Below are 25,702 nucleotides of genomic sequence, written 5' to 3' on the forward strand. Positions count from 1 at the left end.
GATCTCCATGCAGCTTTTTTAGCAAGAAACTTTCAAACTTTGATAAAAAGTCATATGGAAGTCCATTTCAGCAAACCTACAGTCAATTGACCAGCTCAATGAGACAAGCCTCGTGATACCAAAATTGATCTAATCCAAATCAAATCAAGCTCATATCAAGCCATTAAACGACTTTTGGAAGCTTTCTGAGCATATTTGGGAGATCAAACGGGTGTCAAAAATGGTGAGCTAAAGAACAAATCAAACGTCTCAATAAGAGGAATCCAACGAGCCCAAAGTCGCTCAATTATGACACCATTAAGACACTAAAATATCCATCAAAAGTTGTGTGATCAAGGGATGCCCTCTGAGTCATTCGATCAAACTGGTTCATATTCCAGCATTAATTACACCTAAAACTTTATAAATAGAGCCTCATCCCTTTGATGGCAAGGGGGAGCTAGAAGCTTGAGGAAGAGCTTTAAGCTTTGAGAAGGAACACAAGTTCAACATCACTCCTGTCGTCTGCTCTGTCCACCCATACTCTTGTCAGCCTCACTGCTCCATCGCCCAAATGTATCGGCCCGCTAAGTAGCTCACATCCTGTGCCCGTCCCACCAAGCCCGAATGACAAAATAGGATTAATAAGCTAATGTGGGATTCGAGCGCGAAACAGGGGGCAAGAAGAGAAAGCACCAAGCCAACCGAACTGAGAATCTCTCTGAGAAGTCTGATGAAGTAGCCTGAATTCATTTTCTATTTGCAGTGAGGTCTCTCCTATACTATATAAATAGAGCCCTACCACTCTTTTGAGAGGGGGCCTAAACCTTTAGCCAAAAGAATACCAAAGCTTAGTGAATGATCCAAAGTTCAACATCACTTATGTACCGAAAATTTGACGAATATCTCTTGCTTCTACAATTGTCAACCACCACCTGTCGATCACCATCAATAACCGTCAACCGCCCTCTACTCATTGCAACGAAGCTCCATATAGAATCCAAATTTGTTGGGAAGTTAGACGTAACAACCGATGTCGCAGAGTCACAGAGCATCTTTTGGAGCACCGCATCATCACGAACATTATGCCAACCTTGATGACAGTGTATTGAAGCTCCAACAACAACTCCCCATTGTGACCCCTTCATGTCATTGAGCAACAAGCACTTCTATGCATGATTATTTTAACTTTAGAATTTGTGTAACCCTTTCTCACCCATTAAGCAAGGGATTATATGTCTAATCATCAACTCATATTGAATCAATTCAACTAAGCTTGGCCTCGTGGTTTTTTCCATTTCAGAGCTTTCCACGTACACATTTCTGGCTTTTCTACCTTTCACTTTTATTACCTGCGTTTTTATCGAATTCGCGTGCAACACTAAACTAATAATTCATTAATCTACTGACGTGAACTCTCTAACATGCATCAAAAATAAATTTTAATTCTAATTGATTATTATATTAAAAATATTGTCATAATATAATTTTTAAATTTATTTAATTTATTTTGATATTATTAATGATGATATAAATCATTCATACAAATAAAATTAAGTTGGGGCATTCAAATACACACCACAAAATTTTTAAATTTATTTATTAAGTTGGGGCATTCAAATACACACCACAAAATTCTTATATATTTACATATCAAAGACTTCAGCTTTCATCCTTACATATCTAACACTCAAATTTTTAATATTACATAAATAATACCATCATCACTAATTTACATATAAATTCTAATTTTTAGGTTTTTGATATATCAATACATCACTTTGTGGTATGTATATAAATTTCTCAATTAATTTTAAAATTATGATTTAAAAGAAAATAAATAAAATTAAATCACAGCTTATTAATATTTTCTTCCTCGAACCCTCATTCATCGCAGAGTGCTCGCTGCTCGAGCTAAAAGCTGCCTGAAGATAACATTATTAATCCCCCATTAGATTATTCTTTTCGGTTGAATCTATCCAATAGCACCGCGAAACATGTCATTTTTCTATTCCCCCTCATTATAATTAACTAAATTAAATATCCTTTCTACAAAGGTACTAATCTGTGATTTTTTTTTTTTTTTACATATATCTCCAAAAAGATGTACTTCGCACATGAACTGTACTGCACCAATAAAGAGTGGGAATATAATTATATAAATTTACGTGGATCTCAGAAAAATCAACGGCAACGAATTTCCATCGCTATCCAACGCGTCGGCAGCAATAAATTATTTGCATTTACTTTCGGTTTGTTTACGTTAATGGAATATATAAATAAATAAATAAATAAATTTTTATAATATTTTTTATGGACCCTAAATCCTAATTTCGAACGAATTAGTCAAGGGCAAATTTAAGGCCATTAATTTGACAAGTAATGCGTGATTATAGCGATTGATAAATATATAAAAAGAAAATATTTTTAAACTGTTTTTGTTTGATCAATCCAAATTATAACTATTATTATTATTTGAATATAAATCAATGAGTAATGTGTGCACTTAAAATGTGTCTGCATAAACCTCAAAGCAATTAATTGGCTGAGAATTTATGATGAGTAAAGATAGGCCAGCAGAAGAATGATTGGCTTATATAACTATAGATCATTTGAATCAATTCAACAATACACACTCAAATGACTCTAATGTCTGATGGCCTAAGTTTTTACTCAACCGATAAGAATTCTCCCAATGGGAATTGAGAAGTGGTGATAGGCTCAATACGTCCGACCCGCTAACATCAACCGACCAAATCAGTCCTGCTAGCTATCTTAAAAAATCTAACCAGACGTCCCTACCCGAACGATCAACAAACCGATTGCTTCACCTTATGGACCCAGTCGATCGAGATAAAGAATAATAAGACCCTGGGCCTGCAAAAATATAATCCTTATAATAACTTGTACGACCCTGGGCCTGCAAAAATATAATCCTTATAATAAAATAACCAATTCTCGTTAAAGCAGACCTAGAAATGTAATAATATTTATTTTTCATATTATTTTAAAATTTTAAAAAGAGAAAAAAAAAGTTCACACTATAGATTAGCAATATTTATGTAGATACGAGATTTTTAATTATTTAAAAGTTTTGAGGAAGAGATGGATCACGCGGCTGTCCCTTTTTGTCCGGCAAGCGGGCGCGCTGAGACCTTTTCTCCGATCTCGAAATCCAATCCACAATACTTTGCATCAAAATTTTATTTTTCTATTTTGCATACACAACCTTAAGACACGTGCCTTACATTAACTGGTGGATAAATTGTTTTTGTGATTGCTTCCCCACTGCCTTTTCGAAACGTGTCCCAGGGGTTTTTGTGCAAAGACAAAAAGGTTTATCCGGAACAATTTGCAATTACATATTGATGTGCTCATTGAGTAGTTCTGCAATTTTATAGCGATTTGAGATGTGACGACAGAAGTAAAATTGCACCTGCACCAAATACACGTAAATAATTTTTAATATTTAACTATTAAATTTAAATTTTATTTATTTATTTATTCGTTTCTTAATAGAAACTACAAAGATAAAAAAAATAAAATTATCAATAAATAATTATAATAATGATCATATTAATAAAGAGGAACGCTATATTTAATTTTTAAAAATTGCAATTTAAAAAAGTTATTTGATAAACTTATATTTAAAAAAAAAGTTTTTCTTAGGCCTTATTTGAGAGGAGTTCTCCGCTCCATTGCGGTGTGGATGAATGTTTCATTCACCATAACGATGAATTTTAGATGATGCCATGAATTTTTACCGGACATTCCGCATTTAAAAACATGAAATGCCAAAATTAATAATCTCAAATAACTGAGTAATTAAATAATAGAGCAAATAAATAATTAGATGTGAAACTAAATCAAAGTTCTTCTCCAATCTTCATGGAATTGTTATTTTTAGAGTCGATGAAGACCAAAAAATTTTATTTTAAGAAAATTGGGAATTTATGGAATTTATGTTTTTTTAAAAAAACTTCTGTAATTTTAAAATTGATTTATTAATTAAAATTAGATTTGTGATTAGTCCCTAACATCGCTGAAAAGTTTTTACATTAATTGAATATGCATTAATGAAGCTATAATTTAAATAATATTTGATGAATTTTTATAATTTAAAAAAATTAGAAAATATATTATTTATTTTAATTGTATTTTTGCAATTTAAACATGACATTTTAATTAAGTGGTTAAAATTTTATTTGATTTGATAAAATAACTTTATTTATATGTATTTTTGCAGTTCTGGTTTTTAACGATTTAATAATTAATAATTAATTGTTTGATTTTTTTAATTATATTGATCAAATTAGTTGATTTGTTTTTAATATTCATATAAAATAGTTTTTTATTTTTATAAAGTTTTATCTACCATGGTAGAGAACCGCTTGGGAGAATTTTTTGTGAAAATTTAGAATGAGTTAAATTTAATTTGAATTTTAGATACTTTTAATTAAATAATTTAATTAAAGTATTAAAATTTAATTTAATTTTAGAAAAATTGAAACTTTTTAGAGATGTGAAAAATGGGGCCTAACTTCCCCAAAAAATGTTTCTTCGTGAATTGAATTATAGTTTCTAAGTTATTGTTGATTTAATATTTTCTTAATTAAATGAATTTTTAATTACAAAAGTCCTTTAATTTCAATTCTAATGTGTTCCTCAGGTTAAGATTGTCATTAGGTTAATTTTTAAAGATTTTTTTAATTATATTTTATGGCTTTTAAAATTTCAAAGTTTAATGTTGGTTTTAGATACCTTAATTAATTAAATTAGTTAGGTCATTAAACTAATTTAAGAAATTAAGCACCATAACCTAATTCAAACATATGAGCTCACTATTAAGCCCTAAGGGACCCTAATTGAACCCAGTATTGACAAATTTTAGATTTAAACTAATTAATTTTATTTAATTGATAAATTAATTTAATTAATCTACTTGAATTTAGGGATTTATTATTTTAACTAGAAAATTCCCAATCAACAAGTATAAGAATTCAAATGAAAATTTTCATAAACTACGGGCAGTCTATGAATGCTTGCCTGAAAATTTGAAGAACTTGATTATTAGTTTTTGATAAATTTAAACTTTAAAGTTTTAGATTTTTCTAAAATTAAACCTTAATAACTCAATAATTTTTTGAGCTTTTATTTTCATATATAATTCTTTATTTCATGAGCAATTTACATATTTTTGTGCTTTTTTTTTTTCATTTTTTGCTGAACTTTATATAAATGTTTAAGCTTATATGACTTTTTTTAAATTTAAATTTATTTATTTAAAATACATAAAGCAATACTGCATCAGCAAGCACCGCGAGAGCTAACCCAACACACTCTTCAGATGTTACAAAGTTATTGGTTGTGTAGTTCTGATGGTGTGATCCTATGGTTTTAATTTTTTTAATACGACAACATTAGTGTCATTCGCTCCAAGCAATGAGAGTGGACGATGGTATTTTATCCATGTCCTCCAATGATGAATGCAAACATACACCTCAATCTCTCTCATTTGTGTGACCTAAGTAGAGTTAGTGAGTTCCTTGAGTTGTAAAAGGATTAGGGACACTCATAATGGGTTCTAGCTCGACATTACTGTCCTTGACCTAGTTTCATACTCTAAGTTTCAAAATAAAAAATAATAAGAGTTTTGAGATCAATTACTTGGAAGGGGAGAGTCTCAAGCTAATTCATCTATTTGGAAGCTTCAGAAGGAGAAGGCGACCAACAATGTTCTTAGGCACTAGAGATTGGAAATGTTTGATCAACTCTAGCCACCAACTTGCTATATCAATATCATCAAAGCTGGTTTACAATGCTATTAGAAGGGTTAGTTGAGAGTGGGGAGAAGTTGCTTAGCTCACACGCACCTATCAGAGCTTTCAAATTGAAAAAGATAGGATTCTAGTTAGTATGATCAATCTTTGGGTGAGGCTGAGCTTGGTTAGAGGTGTTATAGCCAAACTATAATCTTTTGGGCTCTAAAGCTCTTGTGAGGAATTCATGGTGTTATTGGAAAGTTAAAGGAGAGAAAAAAGGGAAGCCCTTTGGGGAGATTTCTGATAGAGTTTCCTTGAATTTCTTGAAGGTCTACAGTGATATGCATCTCTCAATTTTTTTACCAGGGAGATCTTCCTTAGATAATTCAAAACTTTGGTGCTTCTGGATGTAGTGGAGCATCAGAGGGCACTAAAGACAACCTTGTTTTTTGAAAGGTTTAATTAGAGGGCAGGAGGCAATTCACTGTTGGCACTGGATTGCTTGAGTGTTAGAAGGAAAAAGACTTAACATGAGGGAGTGGAGTGAATTATTGATTACTTCACCCATACCTAAGCTTCTTTCGATTTGGTCAGGGAGGCTAAATGAGGCTTGGGTTCACATCCATTAGGAGTGACCTAAGGAGCTAGGCAAAGAGAGTGCACAGTTAATTCAAGCATTAGATCAAGAATTTGACCAAGTAGCACAATAAAAGCTTGATTTAATAGATGACTTGTAGTCGTGGTACTCAATTTAATTGGTCGAGCTATCTAATAAGCTTGGCTTGATCTATATGAGCTTAGGATAGCCTAATGATGTGGCTACATCTTGTGCTTAAAGATCTATCGACTGCAATTTAGCCATGATGCTCACAAGTTAGTTTTGGGTGAGGTTTTGAACTCAACTATCCTGCTCTGAAAGAAAAAAGGAAACCTCAGTCGCCAAAATGGCTGAGGTAAAAGGTTGGGCTTGGCTTTTGTCATTGGTCAAGCTCAGACAAATATTAAGTTTAGTATAGGATTAAGCTTATGCTTGTATTGGCTTTGAATTTGCTTTACTGTCTTATGAATTTCTCCTCTAATATTATGGTTTGAATTAATTAGTTATAAATCATTTTAAATTCTAAATTAAATTATGAATTAGTGATCCTTGAGGGTCTCTAACAATTAAGTATAAGAATTATCAGAGAACAATATCAATTAGTGAGCCATGAAGGTCTTCAATAAATAAGGCCAGTTAAATCATGATAGTTCAAATTGAATTAACCTGTCAACTGTATTAATTAAATCAAATAAATTGGGCATTGAACACACAATGCCACATATTTTAAGAGGCTAATTGGTTTTCATAGACATAAATGGACATCCATAGAAGACTACAAGCAAAATACAACAAAAAACATTCTACATAAAAGACTACAAAAAATATTTAAAGAAGTGTCAAATCATAAACGAGAGTTTCCCCTCTTTTTCTCTCCATAAATGATTAAGAAATTTTAATAATTTTATGAGAAGTCTCCTCACAAGTATTGTTAAAGTTTAATATTGCAGATAGCTCTTAGCTCTTATTACAAATAATATAATATAGTGAATCTAGAAGTCACACATGAATATCATGTACCTTCTATCTTAAAACTCAATAAGATACTAAATTTTCCTCATTTTCTCTCTCTAAACAGTACCTTCCCTTTCTACCTGGGTACTTTTTTGACACCCTTCTCTCAACTTGGTTTTCCATAAAATAAAGCCTTGGTTGTATTCATTAAGGATGACCTTTTAGATAAGTTTAAAGAAAAATAGAGGAAGATTAAGTTGAAGGCAATAGGATCTATTCATCTATTAAGTTAAAGGCTATTAACATTTGCTTCGGTAAACCTCTCTAATCCTCTTTCTCCCAAGATTCATACCCAACATTTTTACAAGTTTTTTTTTGATTCGAAACCTAAGTGATGATACAAATCTACCTAACAAGGCTTTCAATGGAAGTGTGAATGAAGGAAGATGGGCACTTAAGTGGAATGAATATAGGGCAGTTTACCTAGGTCTTTGGAGCGAATCATTATTTGCACAACAAATTGGGGTATTTATAGATATTTTTAATGGCCTTTTATATTAAAGATTTTTGGTGGCAAGACATAAGGATTAAATATATCTCACCTAGCTTCCCCTTGCTTTGAAATAGCTACATGCTTGTAAATCATATGCAGAGATAGATAGAGAGGGGGACAAAGAGTTCAAATAACACAAAAAGAAGGCTAGGGAGACAAGGAAATTGTAGTCTATTTCATTAAGAGTATATATAATGTCAAGCTTACACAATACATAATTCTCCAATTTACACAAAAAAGGTGAGAAAGCATTGTACTAACCAAATTGACATGTTCAAAACAAAGGGAATAAGAAAGAAGGCAAGATGTCCAGTCACCCTTATCTAAAGAAGGCATGTCATTCACTAAAGGTGATATATCCTTAAGTTGGCTCAAAGACTAGTTTTGTTTGATGATGCCATCAAGCCATGCCAAATCACATTGAAGGTGTATGATTTAATGATTTTCACACAAAAATTTAAGCTCATTATGTTATTTTCATATTTTAATTTGTAATCCTTGCTACTATTATCAAATTTGATCTTCCCCACAATTATTATAGCTTCGGTAATCACCTTGAAGGCATTTTGTATCATAAAAGAGCTTCCATACTAATTACATAGTTCATTAAAGTAGAACTTTCCTCAAATTATATCTATAGAGCAATTATTTACCTTTGAAACTGTGTCGTATTTTAGATCAAATCTCTGGTGGCCTATTTTTCTTTTTCATATTTGATAAGTAAAATTACATTTTAAAAGGTGATATATAAAATTTGACTTGACATAATCCTTCAACTTAGAAATACATCATATATGTGCATTAAAAAAGAAAAAGTAGAAGCAATACTTTGAAGTTTGAATTCCAAATTAATTATAAATGAACAAATATACCCCAAAATGCTCAATCAAGTTATAAACTACCTTAACATCAACAATGTCATCATAATAAGGCAACTCCAATTTTGCATCTATCTCGAAAGGGCAGCGGTGTGTCTTATGTGTTTGATGGATTCCTTTCAACATCTCTTCTACTCAATTCACTTGTTTCTCTTGTTGAGCCTCTATAGTTTCTTAAGGTTTTAAGCGATACAAGGTGTAATGCTTACCACAAAAGATAATACCTTATTTTCAACTATATTTCTTCACCATTCTCTCAAATATTTTTTTCTTGAATCTCCATAAGTGGTTATGGTGGTCTCTTTGATTGATATATGTTTTTCCATTATTATACAAAAGTAATCTAAAATCTAGGTCATAACATCGATCATCTCATTTAAGCTTTGGATGGAAGTGCGGATAAAGCAGGGTAGGCTCTTAAGTAGCCTAATTTTATGAGTTTTTAACTAGACATTTATAATGTTTCTTTCATATGTTGAGCGATCATTGATCTTTTTGTGAGTGGCCTATCATCAGTTGAGTTGGCGTTAGTTCAAGTGTGGAGCGTTCTTTGGTTTGGGAGTATTTTTATTTAGTCGGCCCATAATTCAACCGGCCAAAATTTGATCTTCTTTGAGTAATCCATTGGAATTCATCGAGATTCATGTAATCATATTTTTATTGTACAATATTAGTGTTAAGTTTACTTCTAGTTGTGATTTAGCTTAAAATTTAACTCGTAATTGTAGGTTAGGTTTTATATTAGATTATATTTTCAGTTATTGTAGGTTAGGTTTTATATTAGATTATATTTTCAATTTAAGTAAGTGTTGGATTAAGTTCAAATTCAATTTTAGTTAAACTTAGGATTAAATCAATTTAAGTTTCACTTTGTTTAAAGTTTCATTAAGCATAGATTTCTATAGTTATTAAATCTATTTTATTATATGTTTCATTCAATTTGAGATTAGATAATTACCTTATTTATTTGTAAATTAAAGTTGATTTTAAATGCTTTTATATAAGGTTGAATTAAATTAAGTTCTGTATCATTCTTGGTATAATTAAATCAAAATTCAATTTAAATAAATTTTAAGATTTAATTTTATGTTCGATTTAAACTAAGCTAAGCCTATCAAGACATCTAAGAGTTAATTCAAACAAACACAAATCAGCCAAGAGTCAATCCAACCAGACTTGAGTTAGTAAGACCAAGTCAAAGTTAATGAGATACGACCCTAGCCAACCTGATTAGGTCAGGGGCAAGCCCAAAGAGGATCCTAGCCTTGATAGAATTGACCAAGAGCCAAATGAGAAAGAGCTAATAAAAAATGAGGTCAACATCAAATATATTTCTCAGCTAAAGCGATAGAGGTCTACATTTAAAAGAGAGATGGCAACTTGAGGAAGAGAAAGACATATAGTATTTTATGCTCATTAATAGGGCTGTCAAAGAAGCTCTTTGTTTGCAAACAAATCATTTTCGGGTCAATTAATATCTCGTGCTCAATTCGTTTAATAAGCAAATGAGCCGAGCACATTAATTTTTTAGGTCGATCTATCAACATGTCGAACAAAAAAAAAATTTGTTAACTCATTTTGGCGCGAAATAATTATATATATATATATATATATATATATATTAAAATATATATATATATTAAACTTTATATGCATTAAAAATGTAAAAAAAATATTTAAAACTATATTTAGGTGGTATAATTATAAAAAAAATATATATAATTTTGGGTGTTAGATGTAAATAAATAGAATTTGAGTGATATGTACTCAAATGGGTCTAAAAAGTTTAAAGTAAGCTCCATTTTGTTACATGGAGAGCACAGTCATACATTGAAAAGACTGAAGTGGTGAGAAAAGCTCTATAAAATCAAAAGATAAATATTTCTTTCACTAGAAAAATATACATACGCCATTTTAGGCCTTGAAAAATATTTCATTGATAAGCTTTGCATAGTTATAATATCTACGAAATACATATATATAGGCTGATCACTCACAAGTTATTTCGAACATGATCACTCAAAGTCAGCAAATTTATTCGCTTACTCATTAATTTATTAGAGCTAATTTTTCTTAGGTGTGTATAAATTTATATTTTCCATTTTATCTAACTCGCATAAAAAAGAAATAATATAAAAAAACAATACAAAAATAATACGATTAATCGTATTATTCAACTAAATTTAGAAAGAAATAATATAAAAAAACAATACAAAAATAATAGGATCAACTAATGTAAAATTTAATAGCACAATAATACAGATGGCACTTTTTAAAATTTTTAGAAGGTAGCGATGGCTTTTGAGACATTTCGCAATAAAAGCTTCAGACGGCGCAGCATTTCGTCTCCTTTCCCGATAAGCTCAGTGATTACGGGAGTGGCAACGCCTAGGGCATCGAAATCCGAGCCTCTCCCTTCCTTTCTCTCTCAATTAACTAAACTGCGCTTTTTCTACCTGCTTCCCTCCTTCTTCTTCCTCCCTCGCCAAACCCTAACCCAAGATTCCCTTTTTCTCACTCACTTTTCCTCCTGCTCTCCCCTAACTGATAAGGGCGGACCATCAAGACTAAAGCACGTGCTGTTGATTACTGGGAGGTGCAGAGTCCGAATTTTCCGCTAAAAGATCAGCTGGATCCGCAGTAAGTTTAGATCTCATCACCCCAGCATCAGACCTTGTTCGCCGGATTATAGGGAAGGAGTTGGGTTTAGGGTTAGATTCTTCCGCGTTGATGCTTCTATTTTTGCATTTTATTAAAAGAGGAGCTCTTCTTTTTGTTTTTTTTTAATTTTATGTTAATTAATTCTGGTACTAACCTCCAGAAATCGAGCTGCCTCTGTGCACTTCTGTAGTGAGGCATCTGCCTTCTGCCCGCTTGCAGGTGGCAGCAATTACAGGAAGCGGAGGGTTAAAGTGCTTAAACCAAGGGTACTTATTGAAACAGCTAAGCTCTCCTCCTTATCGATGATGTTTGTGATAGAGCTGCAGAAAGTTAAAGCTGCGAGCTGACATCGTCGGCCATGGATGTGGCAGCTTTCAAAAGTCTCTTCTTTTTTTGTTTTTCAACTGCCCCATTCTTCTTCCCTTTTTATCTCCACACCCACTCAGCAAAGGAATAACGCCATCACCATACATCCTCATTTCACCAGCATCTCCCTCTCTATCTCTCCCTTCTTCCCCTTCATATAGTCACAGGAACAGTAGGGGAGAGGTTTTAAGTGTAACTAAAAAGGAATGAGCTTGGGTTAGAGATGGAGGTGAAACGCCAACCCAGCAAGCGATCCCGTTTAAGCAACGCAGACAAGGGCGACGAAAAAGCGCGTACAATGATCTTATCTCATCCATCGGCCCGAATCTTTAGAGTTTCTCGAGCTTCCGGCGGCAAAGACCGCCATAGCAAGGTGTTCACCTCCAAAGGGCTCCGTGATCGGCGAGTTCGCCTCTCTGTTTCAACCGCAATAGAGTTCTACGACCTTCAAGACCGACTAGGTTTCGACCAGCCCAGCAAGGCTATTGAGTGGCTTATCAAGGCCGCTTCCTCCGCCATTGCTGAACTCCCTTCTCTTGTTTCTTCCTTCCCCGAACTCGCAGGTGGTAGGATGAATGCTGAGACTGGTAAGATGATCGCCGAGGCGGAGCCTGGTTGTAGCAGCACCTCAGAGACAAGCAAGGGTTCAGTACTATCCCTCTCTCGCTCAGAAATACGCATTAAGGCGAGGGAACGAGCTCGCCTTCGTACTGCAAAGGATAAGGAAGAGAAGGAAGAAGATGACGGAGATCATCTTGATGCCACTGAACAACATCCTCAGAATATGAATCAGAGCTCCTTCACCCAACTCCTAATTGCAGGTTCATCGAGCGAAAGAACCCAAATTCAGGAAATATTGCGACCATCTACTGTCACCGCCGACTACTTTGGCCAAGCCGGCTTCTTTGCTCGAACTCAACTACCATCTTCGTTCTGTTCCACTAAAGGTCAAATTTTTGGCAGCTATTCTCCAGTTGGAATGATGCCTTACAATATCGCTGCAGCCACAGGAGATAACTCGGATATGCAACAGTTCTCTTTTATAAACGAGCACATGGATTACAACCTCAACTTTCCCGGTTTCCACAGGGGGACCCTTCAGTCCAATCCATCACTTCACTCGCCATTTTCTCCCTCTTCTTCTTCCATGGATGTGCAAAACGTGCCTTTCTTCTTCGGTGCAGCGGCTCCATCGACGGAAGCTCATTTTTATTCTATATGCGACGGTCGGCTACAGCTCAGCAAGGAGCCCATAACACCGTTCTGCCTTGATGGTTACAGGCCCCCGGACCTTAAAGGAAAGAGAAATAGCTGATTTTGAAGACATGGCAGTCATGGACCTTTCAAGTAATTGCTCTCTTTGCTGGTAAGAATAAAAAAGCTTCAGTTCTGCATATTTTCATTCTTGCAAATGCACTTTATATATTCATTAAATCAATTCAGTTTTTATATCATAGGACGTTATTTTTTTATTTTAACTCAGAATTTTAAATTCTGAAAATTTATATATTGAAAGATTATTTAAGATAGCTATATCCTAAATTTAATTATAAAAAAATATTTCTTTCTCCTTTCTTAAATTATCTAGTACATTTTGCCTTGGGGCTGAGGATGCGCAGACCATTTTGGCATTTTGTGTTTTTAGCGACAAAGTCTACTTCGTCTGATCCTCAATCTTAGGTAGGCTTTGTTCTTATCCACATTATTTTCCGCACGAGTTTTGATGATGCCTTCTTTCATTGTCCGTGACGATATCAACGGTCGTCAAATTTTGAATCTTTCTTGTGTCTCATTTCAGCCAGTTATCGCACTGTTGGCTGTCTTTTTTTTTTAAATATATATAGAGAATATTATCTCTGCTGCGAGTTTACAGAAAGCGCAATAATTTGAGGCATTTGCTTGAATTCCAAATATTGAAGGTCTTGTAAGTAAAATGTTCAATCCGAATTCAATATATTGGCTTAAATATACATTGTACATTTATTTTTTTATATTGGCATATATAAATAAATAATCAGTTAAAAGATGCCTTGTGATAAAAAAATGTGATGTTAATTCATTATTTTTTATTATATTGCTCGCCTTATATATAATATATCACATAAAAGTACTGAAATCTATTATTCTAACCTTTGTTTAACCATTTAATCTGACACCACACCGTATATCATGTCTGTAGACTTTATATAATATGATTATTATTTTTTAATTATGCTTCCGGGAATTTTGTTTTTTTCTTTATGACTAAATTTGAACGTTATTTAGCAGAAGTCAAAACTCCCCTATGCTATCTATAGAATGAACTTTTTGCACTTTTATATGCTGCTTCTTATTGGTTATTTCCATGATAATATTCTTGCATGCATTATTTCTGTACAGCTCAAAAACTTGGCAGCTTTTAGAACAACTTTTGGCCTTTTGTTCTTCTGAATTTTTATTTCTAATAATATATTCGGTTTCATCTGTTCTATGCTGTCCCCCATTTTAATAATATGTCACTTGCTTATGCCTGCAATTTTTTTTTTCAAGCCCTCGCAAATGTTTTATAGTGCTGCTGATCTTTCTAAGTATGGAGATTATAATGTAACTATCTAATATGGATAATGAAATGTTAGATTTTAAGCAGAAAAATCCTACTCTATTGCGTATGAAGTGGAGATAAACAGAAGACTTGTGTAAAGAGATAGAGAAGTAACTGTATTGCAAATGTAGCATAGAAGATAAACTTGAAGAACTGTATTGCAAATGCAGCATAGAATTAGTGACTTAGCTTCATGCTACTTTATACTTTAAAAAAGGAAGAAATTATTAAGAATAATAAAATTAGTTTTACTTAGTGTTGAATGCTGAAAAATAATCTCCTTGTGAAAATTGAATATGAAGGATGTGATAGTTAGGCAACTGATAAGTTGAGTGTTGGATGACTGGTTGATGGATGTCAGGCGATTGTCAGAAATAAGGCATAGTTGGTGGCCATGTACAATAGAGTTTTTCATTTGTTAGTACAAGATTTTCAATTTTATGTTTTAATTAGGGAGCTTGGAAATTTGGACACTATCCCTTATTCTACTCCTATGGATGTTCCCCCCATTGTTCATGCCACTGAGGAGTCCCCTGTTCCGTTGAGTGCACCATCTCTTCCTCCCACTGTTTGTATCCACACTCAACACACCTGTCCCAATGCTCATACTCTGGAGCCTACTACCTCCATACAGAACCTTGACTCCACTCTGGGTGACATCCTCAACACAACCCCTCCTCCAAATGAGAATATGAGTTCTCCGTGTAAGGCATGCAATCAGACATGCTCTCCCTCTATTCTTTGTCAAAATATGTCTTTTTCCTTAATTTATCGCCGAATTATAGAGTATTTAATACTGTCATGACGGACTATCAGATCCCAACTACTATTGAGGTTGCTCTTGCTGATCTAACATGAAAAATGATGGAGGAGATGAATGACTTGGACGGAACCATATGTAGGACATCGATGATCTTCCTTGAGGTAAGAAAGTTGTGGAGTGATGATGAATTTTCAACACCAAGTTCAAATTTGATGGATCCTTTGAATACAATAAAACACAATTAGTCTTCAAATGGTACTCGGAGGTCGACGGAGTTAACTATGAGAAGACATTTGCTCCAATGAATAAATTAAACACTATTCTGTTGTCCCTTATAGCGAATCTGGATTGGTCTTTATTCCAGCTAGATGTCAAGAATGCGTTTATGAATGGAGAGCTTACAGAAGAGGTATACATGTTATCCCACCTGATTTTGACTCTACTGCCTCCAAAGGACAAATGTGCAGGCTGCGAAAGTACTTTTATGGGCTAAAACAATCCCCAAGGACTTGTTTCGACAATTCACAAAAGGTGGTCGCGGGTTATGGTTTTACTTAAGCACAATCGTATCACACTCTCTTCTTTCGTCCTCCAATAATCAGAATATTCTTATTGTCTATGTTGATGATATTGTTCTTACAGATAGCATTCTCTCAGCATTGGAGTCCTTGAAATGCATTCTTTCTAAGCCTTTTGAAATGGACTTGGGTCTCTCCAGTACTTCTTAAGCATGAAAGTGGCGCGGTCATCTCGGGGCATTTGTCTGTCTCAGGTCAATTATGTGGTTAATCTTTTGACAGAGAACAATATTTTTTTGTGCAAAATAGTGGTTGTCCTTATGGATCCTAATGAAAATTATTTGACATTCTCAAGTCAACAAGATTCATTACCAGCGTAGGGAAACTTATTTATTTTGCTTATACTCACCTCGAGATATGCCATGCATTTGGAATAGTGAGTAAATTCATGCATGACCCCTATTAGCACGATCTCCAAGCTGTGCACTGGATTCTTCACTATTTTCAGGTTAGGTTTTCTCTCGTCACACCTCTCGGTCAATTAATGTTTATATAGAAGCAAATTGAGCCAAGTCGGATCATGATCGACGTTCTGTCTTATGGCATTGCTATGACATTGCTCATTTATATGGGAAAATCTTGTCACGTAGAAAAAAAAAATGGTCTCTGGTTGCTTCGAGCAATGCTGTAGGTAATTGTGTTCCATTCAATTGAGGATTTGTGAAGCTCATTTATATGGGAAAATCTTGTCACGTAGAAAAACAAAAATGGTCTCTGGTTGCTTCGAGCAATGCTGAAGGTAATTGCGTTCCATTCAATTGAGGATTTGTGAAACTCTCTTGTTGCGCATCATGCTCTGCGAACTTCATATGTCAATATCTGTCCCACTACAACTATTTTATGATAATAAGACCGCTATCAACGTTGCTCATAATCCAGTCCAGCATGATCGTACCAAACACGTGGAGATTGACAAACACTTCATTAAAGAAAAAATTAACTAAACAGGGATTGTTTTTTTCTGTAAGAAAACCAACTGCAGATTAGAGGAACTTAGGGAGTACGTGTACAGGCGCCGAGGAGCGCAAGCTGATAAGTATTGCAGTTTAATTTATTTTATATTTGAATGTAAATGTTTAAATATGAACAATCTATTGAAAATATAGTTTATAACTAGAATGACTTTTTTGTACTTTGAATTTTTATTTTTATTTTTGTGACAAAACTTTAAACTATATAGGGTTCATCCGTCCTACCGTCAGTTCTCGTCTAGGTAATTCAATGCTCACCTGAGCTGTGACAGTATATGCAATGCATAAGAGTGGTGTGATTTGTATTTAAAATATAGGTTTAGGTGTTGATATGTGATACATAAGAATTGTGTGGTTTGTATGTAAATATTGAAGTTTAGTTGTTAGACATGTAATACATAAGAATTGTGTGATGTTATGAAAAAAATGAAGTTTTGGTGTTAGATATGTAATGTATAAGAAATGAGGGGCGTGTATGAAAATTTGAAGTTTAGGTGTTGTATATATAATACATATGAATTATGTTGACTTTATGTACAACAGCGACAGCGAAAACAAAACCTTTTATCCCACTATGTGGGATCGGTTACATGAATCCTTTTTTTCCATTGCGTCCTATTTAGTGTCATATTTTCATTTAATTCTAATAAATTAAGATTAATTTTTATACAATATGCCCAATTCATCCTAGGTCTACCTCTGCCTTTCTTGACATAAGTCGAATCTAAAACATCTATTCTTCTAATCAGATCATCAGATGGTCTACGTTTAATGTGACCAAACCATCTAAGACGACTCTCTCAAAATTTGTCCGTCATTGGAGCTACACCAAGCCTATCACTGATATATTCATTTCACATGTTAACTTTGTAAAAAAAAAAAATATTTAGGGTTTACATATGTAATATATAAGAATGGTGTGGTTTCTATTTAAAATATATGTTTATGTGTTAGATATGTTATAGATAAGAATTGTGTGGTTTCTATGAAAAAATTGAAATTTGGGTATAAGAAAGGTAGCACATAAGAAATGAGTGGGATGTATGTAAAAGTTGAAGTTTAGGTGTTAGATATATAATATACATGAATTGTGTTTTATTTATATACAAATCATTATTAAAGTTTAGGGTGTAGATGTGTAATAAATATGAATTGTTTGATTAGTATGTAAAGTTCAAGTTTAGGTGTTTGATATGTAATACACAAGAATTATGTGGTTTGTATGTAAATTTTGAAATTTGGGTGTACAAAAATGCATGTAATACATAAGAACTGAGTGGAAGGAATCTAAGAATTGAAATTTATGTGTTAGATTTTTAATACATAAAAAATGTGTGGTTTTTATGTAAAACACCTGAAGCTTACATAAGAAATGAGTAGAATGTATGTTTGGGTGGTTGTATGTAAAATTGAAGTTAAGGTATTATATGCATAACACCTATGTAATACATAAGAATTGTGTGATTTGTATGTAAAAAGTTGAAGTTTTGTGTGTTAGATATGTAATACATAAGAGTTGTGTGGTTTGTATGTAAAAATTGAAGTTTAGGTGCTAGATGTGTAGTACATAAAATTTGTGTGTCTGTATGTTAAATTTGAATTTTAGGTATTACGTATGTAATGCATAAGAATTGTGTGTGGTTTGTATGTAAACATTGAAGTTTGGGTGTTAGATATCTTCAACTAAATTTTTTTTTGAGAGCTTCTTCCTCTTGATTATCATCTCTTGTAACAATTATACCCCAATATGTACAACAAAAATTGATATTTTACCAACAAGAGAGTGCTTTATGAAGAAAATATGATTTTTTTGACTCTATTTCTATCCAGCTCCTTTCATAGCCATTATAAATCGACCAAATCAAGCTTTTTGTGAATGTGTTAGTCCATATAGTGCATTTTTTCAATCCGCATACATAATTCTTTTTGAATAAACTATCAAATTCTAATGGTGGATCCTTATAGACATCCTATTCGATGTACCGATATAAGAAAGTATTTCTTACATCATATTATTGTATAGGCCACCCAAAATTTAGTATTAGGGATATTAAAATACAAATAATATTCATTTTTACAACAAGAGCAAATATTTCTTAATAGTCAATCTCTTATGATTGACTATCCTTTTGCCATCAATTTTATTTTATATCCTTTTAAGCTTTCATCTGCTTTACATTTGACTACGAAATTTCATTTGGAACTCCGTGTGTAATTTTTTTCTAAGACATTCTTCTCTTTTCTCATAGCTTCCTTTTAATTTCTATTTTTTAAATGCCTCAAACAAAGTTTATGGAATGAAAATAAAATTGATGTTGATGTTTGTTAAAAAGCTTGATAAGAACGAGAAAAATTATGAAATGAGCGATATTGAGAGATACAATATGCATGAGTGGTAGTAGGTTGAGTAATGTTATTTGTAAATAGTTTTGAATCTAGGACTTGTTGGAGATCTTGACTGGACTTGTTTCTCGTATTGAATTAAAGGGTTGTAGTCGATACAATGCTTGTATTTGTAGGATTTCGAATTAGAAATATCAAGATGAAAAATATCATTAAAATTATCATAATGTTGAGAATCCTCCCCTTTAATATTAGTTTGACTGAAGAAATTATAGGTTTCATCAAAAGTGACATTCATTGAAGTGAGGAACATTTTTATGGGTGGATGATAGCATAGCACATGTACCTTTTTTATGTGGTAAAATATCTGATGAATACTCACTTGACAGGTTTTTCATCCGTTTATTATTATTATTTATGCATATGAACTTAAGTAATGCTTCCAAATATTTTAAGAGGGATCTTTGAAAAGTTGTTTATAAGAAATAAGTTTATCAAATAATTTAATGAACTTTTGAAATCAATTACTCTGAAGGATATTTATTACTTAAATAACTAGTTCTTAGAACATCTTCGTAGGGTTTAGGGTTTAGGGTTTAGGGTTTAGGGTAACATCTTCACAATACGGTTTTGATATTTGATTGCGAAGGATAAGTATCATGATCACCTCTAAAAGATGATTTTTCTTACCATCACTCTAATTTTTCGGGGTGTCAATTAATAACATCTCTTTAGGAGAATGACTTTAATGCATGATTAAAATTATTACAAGTATTATCAATCCAAAATAATTTAATATTAGAGTCAGTTAATTTTTTATCGTGACAATAAATATGAGTATAATGCTAACATTGACTTTTTTATTTAATTACATATACATGTATCAATTGAGTGAAGTCATAAATAAACATGACAAAATCAATGGTTTCAGAGATATTGGATATTTTAAAGGGTTCTCAGATATCGGAATGAATCAATATAAAAGAACTAGGCGATTTAGAGTTAATTTCATGAAAGAAAAATAAAATAATGTTTAACGATTTTACAAGTTTTAAAATCAAATTATTTAATATTTGTTTTTATAACAAAATTAAACATGCAATGAAGATTATTAAAAGAATAATGTCCTAATATATAATGATGTGTCCAGATGATGTCAATGTTGTGAGAGGTGAATGAGTGTGATAGTTGATCACAATCTTTAAGAAGGTATAACTCATCTTTTTCTCTAAATTGCATAATCATCTTCTCTGTAATGAGACTCTAAAATCCACAGCAATTAGTAAAAAATGTAACTTTGTAGTTGTGATCTTAGAGAAATTTGTAGATGGATAAAATTTTAATTATAATACTTGAGATATTTATTTTTTTATCTTGACAGTAAATAAGGACTATATGCTAACATTGGATTTTGGCTTGATTAAATATACCAATGTCATTTGAGTACATTAATTATTTTAGAGATATTAAAAGATCTTAGAGAAATTTGTAGATGGATAAAATTTTAATTATAATACTTGAGATATTTATTTTTTTATCCTAACAGTAAATAAGGACTATAGTGCTAACATTGGATTTTGGCTTGATTAAATATACCCATGTCATTTGAGTGCATTAATTATTTTAGAGATATTAAAGATTTTAGAGGTTGCCCATTTATCAAAAGAAATTAATACAAGAGAACTTGACGATCTAAAGTTACTTTTAGGAAAGAAAATGTGATGATATTTAGTAAATTTCACAAGTTTCGCAATCAAAATATTCAATATTTATATTTATGATCGAAAAGAGAAGGAAACATGCACTGATGATTTGAAAAAATGATATCCTAATATATGATGGTGTGTCTAGATAATGTCAATGGTATGAGTGGTGTACGAGTATGATAATAATCTCGTTCCAAAAGAATTTATAATTCATCTTTTTTTCTAGTGTTCCCGATTGTCTTCAATAGTAAGATCATGAAAATCATAATAATTAATAAAAAAAGATAACATTACAGTTGTGGTCTTTAATAAATTTATGGATAGATAAAATGTTAATTGCAAGATGTGAGACATATAATACGTTACTGAGAGTTAATTTAAGAGAAATTAAGATGGCTCACTATCCTATAATGGTTGTTAAATATTCATCTACAGTTTTTATTTTTTTATCATTAGGACATGGTTTGTAAGTTTGAAATATATTGTCAAGATTTATAATGTGGTCAACGACCCTTAAATCTAAGATCCAAAAAGGAAAAAAAAACAATAAGAGGCATTAAGAGAATAAGAATTTAAAATATCATTTTGAGCAAGAGAGCAAGAACATTTCTTAATTTCTCAATTTCTCAATTTCTTCTGAATTTAGTTCTTTCGGTTCCACTTGATAGACCTACACTTTTTATTTTTGCCTTTACTTCGTACGTAGTCATGGGATTTTCTATGAAGTTTCCAACAATTTTTACTTCGATACGTCATTTTTTTAATAGTGGTTGCACCATAAATTCCCTTTGAAAGAAGATTTTTTCTTTTCTTTGGAGGTAGTCATGTAATAGAAAGCCTCTTATTTTAGGTTTCAGAATTTATCATGGCGGATATTTCTAGGATTTGACCATTGATGATCACCCTCATTTTTCCTTCTTCGACTCGTAAGAGTGAGAATATTTTATTCAGAGAATGGAGATTGTTTTTGCTTAAGCTTTCGATTTGAACTTAGTCAAATTCATTATCACAAATTCAAAAATATTCTCTTTGCATAAAATTTTTAAAAATCACCACATTCTCATAGTAGAATATCTTGAGATCTTTATTGTAGTCCGAATCTAACCAATAAACCTTCATAATATTAAAGTATTCAATGACATGAAGGTTACATTATTTGGTGGCGGTAATTTCATAAATAATTGTAGCATTTTTTACCTTTAAGTATGTTTGTTTAACTACATATTGAATATAAAAAGCCAACTGATCTTTATTAGTATGGTGTTTCACAATAATGTCATGATTATGGAATCGTTTTCTTCCAAAACTAGAAACTCCAATGGTAGATCCACAAGTTGTTGGATTTTTCTTTCCCTTTAGAAATGTATTTATGATTTGAGACTATTTAAGATAAATTTTCTTATCATTTGTTTTAATTTTCACTATTAATCATGATCGACTACTTTGGAAGGAAGTCAAAGAATCTAGATATATTAAATAGAAGGATAATTCAACAAAAGTGATATGTTTGAAAGTGAGAATCATAACTTTAGAAATAAGAATAATGACAAGAAAGACGCAAACACACATCTCCAAGAGTCATTATAAAATAGGAATAAATCAAAAAGGATGAGAAAATAATTAGGGGCTAGCGATCTTAGAGAAACACATGAATTACAATGTAAGGTTCATGGAGAAACAAATGTAACGGTACAGATTCTCGATAAGTGTGTGCCAAGTTCTATGCTTTGGAATAGCAAAATTTTTATAATGTTTATAAGTCTGTCAAGGATAAGATATACATCCTGTTTATCTTCCTTCTTCAAAGATAAGTTATTTTCTCGTATTTCTTCTCTTAAGAAAATTATTGGTTTGCCTTTATTAATACAGGCAGAGATGCAACAAGTATCAAGAATGTTTGCATGGATCACTAGAGGAAATCATTGTACCACCACAGTATCTTATAGGAGACCCATCAAAGAAAGCAACTTGTCAGTTGTTTGAGTTAGGCTTTTCATAGACCATCCCTAGTAGGACTCTAAGTGGGCAATCCCATCAAAGAGGCACCTTATGTGAAGGGTTTCCTCTAATAGAGTCATATAATGAAAACATATAAAGAGTAAAATATATGTGAGTCGACATTGAGTCCTACATCCATTGTACAAACATAAATAAATATTCTATTTTCAAATAAATTTTCTTAAATAGCTTTTGCTCAATTTATTTATATTCATTAACATTATTGTTTAAAACTTGTGAATAAGCTCATCAGAAAGCTAGATTATGGCTTGATAAAACTCTATTAATACTCAATATAAAATTCTATTTGATTTAAAACTCCATTAAGTCCTTTTAATAATTGATTGACTGTTATCTTTTATTTGGGTATTTAGTCTCATATTGTTATGATGTTTTAAAGCAATGTCATTTATAAATTACAAACGACTAAGTTGAATTGTTGAGATTGTAATCCACGTGCCATTGCAATCAACTATTCAAAACCAAATTTAAAAAAGGAAAAAAACTTTTAAAAGACTTGAAGCTTGTTAAATTATTATTTTTTAAGCTCAATAAAATTGACTTATTAAGGCTCTACTCTATAAACTCAAATTGATAAGGTTCATTATATTTTCAAACATGCTAATTGTTTAAATTGATCACAAAATCAATCAAGTTAGAGTTAAACTTGAACAAATGTGAATTTAAAAAAGTTAATTTGAATAGTATCACAAAAAAACATGAATTGAATTCCATCCTAGCCTAAACATAATTTTGGTACATGAGCTTATGCTCGAATGCCCTTCAACTTGGTTTGTTTATAGCCTTAATTTACTGTTAATAGCATATTGCTTACAAATATGGTACCATCCGACTAGGTTAATCAATTAGATGGAGGTTTGCTCAAATAAAGGGAAGGGAATATGGGGGTTGCATTCTTTCCCCCTCCATTCCCTCCTTTCATCTTTTTTATTCTGCGTATTTTTGTTGTTACTTCTTCACCTTTGTTGCATGTCTTACTCATTATGTCATTTGTCTATCATGCTTCACTTGGCTAGGGAAGGAGCAATATTTATAAGCACTAAGGCAGTTGGAGCCTTACTGACATGGTGTTAGTTAGAGTGAAAGGTGCTCGTCTTTGTTAATGGAGTAAAAATTGATTTGTAATAGCTAGAAATTTTAGAGGGTGCTATCCATGTTGCAGTTTAAGAGGGAATCATGATTGGCAATGTTAAGTACTAGTTGGATGAGCATCATGGCAATGGCTATTTTGATGTGGCATTCAACATGTTTGTAGAGAAGATAAGAGATATGATGTGCCATTACTCTCCTAAAAGACATGCTTCATCTTTAGAGTATTGCAGAGGAAATAGATTGGTCTCATTGTGTTTTAGTTAACCAATACAAATGGAGAGTTGTACAATTAAAGAAGGTGATCAATGAAGAAGAATGGCAATAAGAAAGGGTACATCAGGAATAATATATACAGCAGAAGTAACACAGTAGGGAACATGATTAGCAACAGATTGTGGATAAGTGAATACTTCAGAATTGATCAAAGTTGTAATTAACAAATTGAAACAACTCCAATTCAACTTAATCCAAATTAGATTTACCCCAGCTTAATTTCAAAGAAACCTATGGCATAGGTTGACTCAATTAGCTCAGCTGGTTTTCTTTTTTTTTCTCTTAAGAAAATTTGATACAATTATTTTTAGAAAAGAAATGAGTGATAATCCTAGAGCATAAGCTATAACTCATCATATAAATTTGGCTATAATGGTTTGCAATTATGGCAATCTCACTGTTATTGTTTTCAAATAAAAAAATAAATATATAAACATGAACGGGATACTTCTAAAAATAGAAAAAAAAAAATCGTTAACTTTCCAAAAACTGAGAAGAAATGTAAGGAATAGGCTGAAGATCTTTATGTTTCATTTAGACTAATTTAATTCCTTGAGAACATTCGTAAGAACTTTTTATTTTAAATACAACTTCTAAATTGAACTAATAAATTCATGCATTTACATAGAATTAATTAAAATAAAATTAGTAAGTTTGTGGTGTGATGCTTTTAAATTTAATTGGTATTATTATAAGTAAAAATATTTAGACATTATTACATGAATATGAATGATTTGAACATCAAACATAAAATTGGTTTAGGCAGAGAGGGAGGGAGTATAGTAATATTAACACATTTTGCTGTATAATCCGTTAAGAAAACATTGATTTTTTGTCGGAAATCTTTGTTACATTGGGATTACTACCAACAAATTTTCCTCCGTTAAATCCTTGGTTGAAAATGTTCCTTGACGATAGAAGATTTTATCATAAATCTATTCTGGCAGATATTCCAACATAATAGTGACAACGAAAAAATGCATGACAAATTTTACCAATAGCTTTATATTTCATAAAAAAATTATCCATAAAAGGCCCAGCGAAACTATCTGGACTTATGGTGACTGATTTTTCAGCAGATATGTCCATCAGTAAGGTCAGTAGGAAAAAAATAGAGTGAATATCCACTGCAAAAAGTTGTATCGTATGTAGCGATGAAAAATCCATCAGAAATCTGCTAGAAACCCGTAGTTGAAAGAAAAAAATATAAATAGCATTGTACAGTACTGCTTTTACACATGAAATAAACACACAAACAAAAAGCTATTTTATAGAAGTCTTAGAATGAATCATCAGCATCAAACGACTACAACCATACCAAGAAAAATTGTAGCATATAGATACAAATGTAGAAAAAGAAACATTTGACAAAAGTACATTGCATGTAAATATTTCACAATTTACAACACTGTAAATAATTGTTCAGTGAACACAAGAGATCAAAAAATCATAATCTAAAAAGAAGATCTTCCTCAATCTCCTCTTCATGCTTCACCTCTTTCTTTGACTCCTTTGCCATTGGTTGTTTTCCTTAGGTCTATCACGACGCATCCGCTCCTTGTTTTCATAGTAGTGAATCGAGCTTCCATATGAGCAGTCACTTAAGTTTGAATGTTTTGAGCAAA

General features: G+C 32.0%; 1 protein-coding gene across 6 annotated transcripts in view; it reads left to right on the forward strand.

Moving 5' to 3' along the window:
• Positions 1–10,995: 10,995 nt before the first annotated feature.
• The window catches only part of LOC110020931 (transcription factor TCP2-like), a 27,562-nt gene continuing 12,855 nt past the window's right edge, over positions 10,996–25,702 (forward strand). For 2 of the 6 annotated variants that reach the window (XM_020719232.1, XM_020719229.1), the window contains exons 1-2: positions 10,996–11,364; positions 11,546–13,117. In XM_020719232.1, the coding sequence (XP_020574891.1) occupies positions 11,975–13,066 (1,092 nt within the window). In that variant the 5' untranslated portion in view covers positions 10,996–11,364; positions 11,546–11,974 and the 3' untranslated portion in view covers positions 13,067–13,117. Of the gene's footprint in view, positions 11,436–11,545; positions 13,118–13,339; positions 13,495–25,702 lie in introns of those variants that run through there. The other 4 variants (XM_020719233.1, XM_020719230.1, XM_020719234.1 and 1 more) reach the window with 4 other exon arrangements.

This window comes from Phalaenopsis equestris, unplaced genomic scaffold (genome assembly GCF_001263595.1).
Source record: "Phalaenopsis equestris unplaced genomic scaffold, ASM126359v1 Scaffold000113, whole genome shotgun sequence".
In the NCBI taxonomy this organism is placed as follows: domain Eukaryota; kingdom Viridiplantae; phylum Streptophyta; class Magnoliopsida; order Asparagales; family Orchidaceae; genus Phalaenopsis; species Phalaenopsis equestris.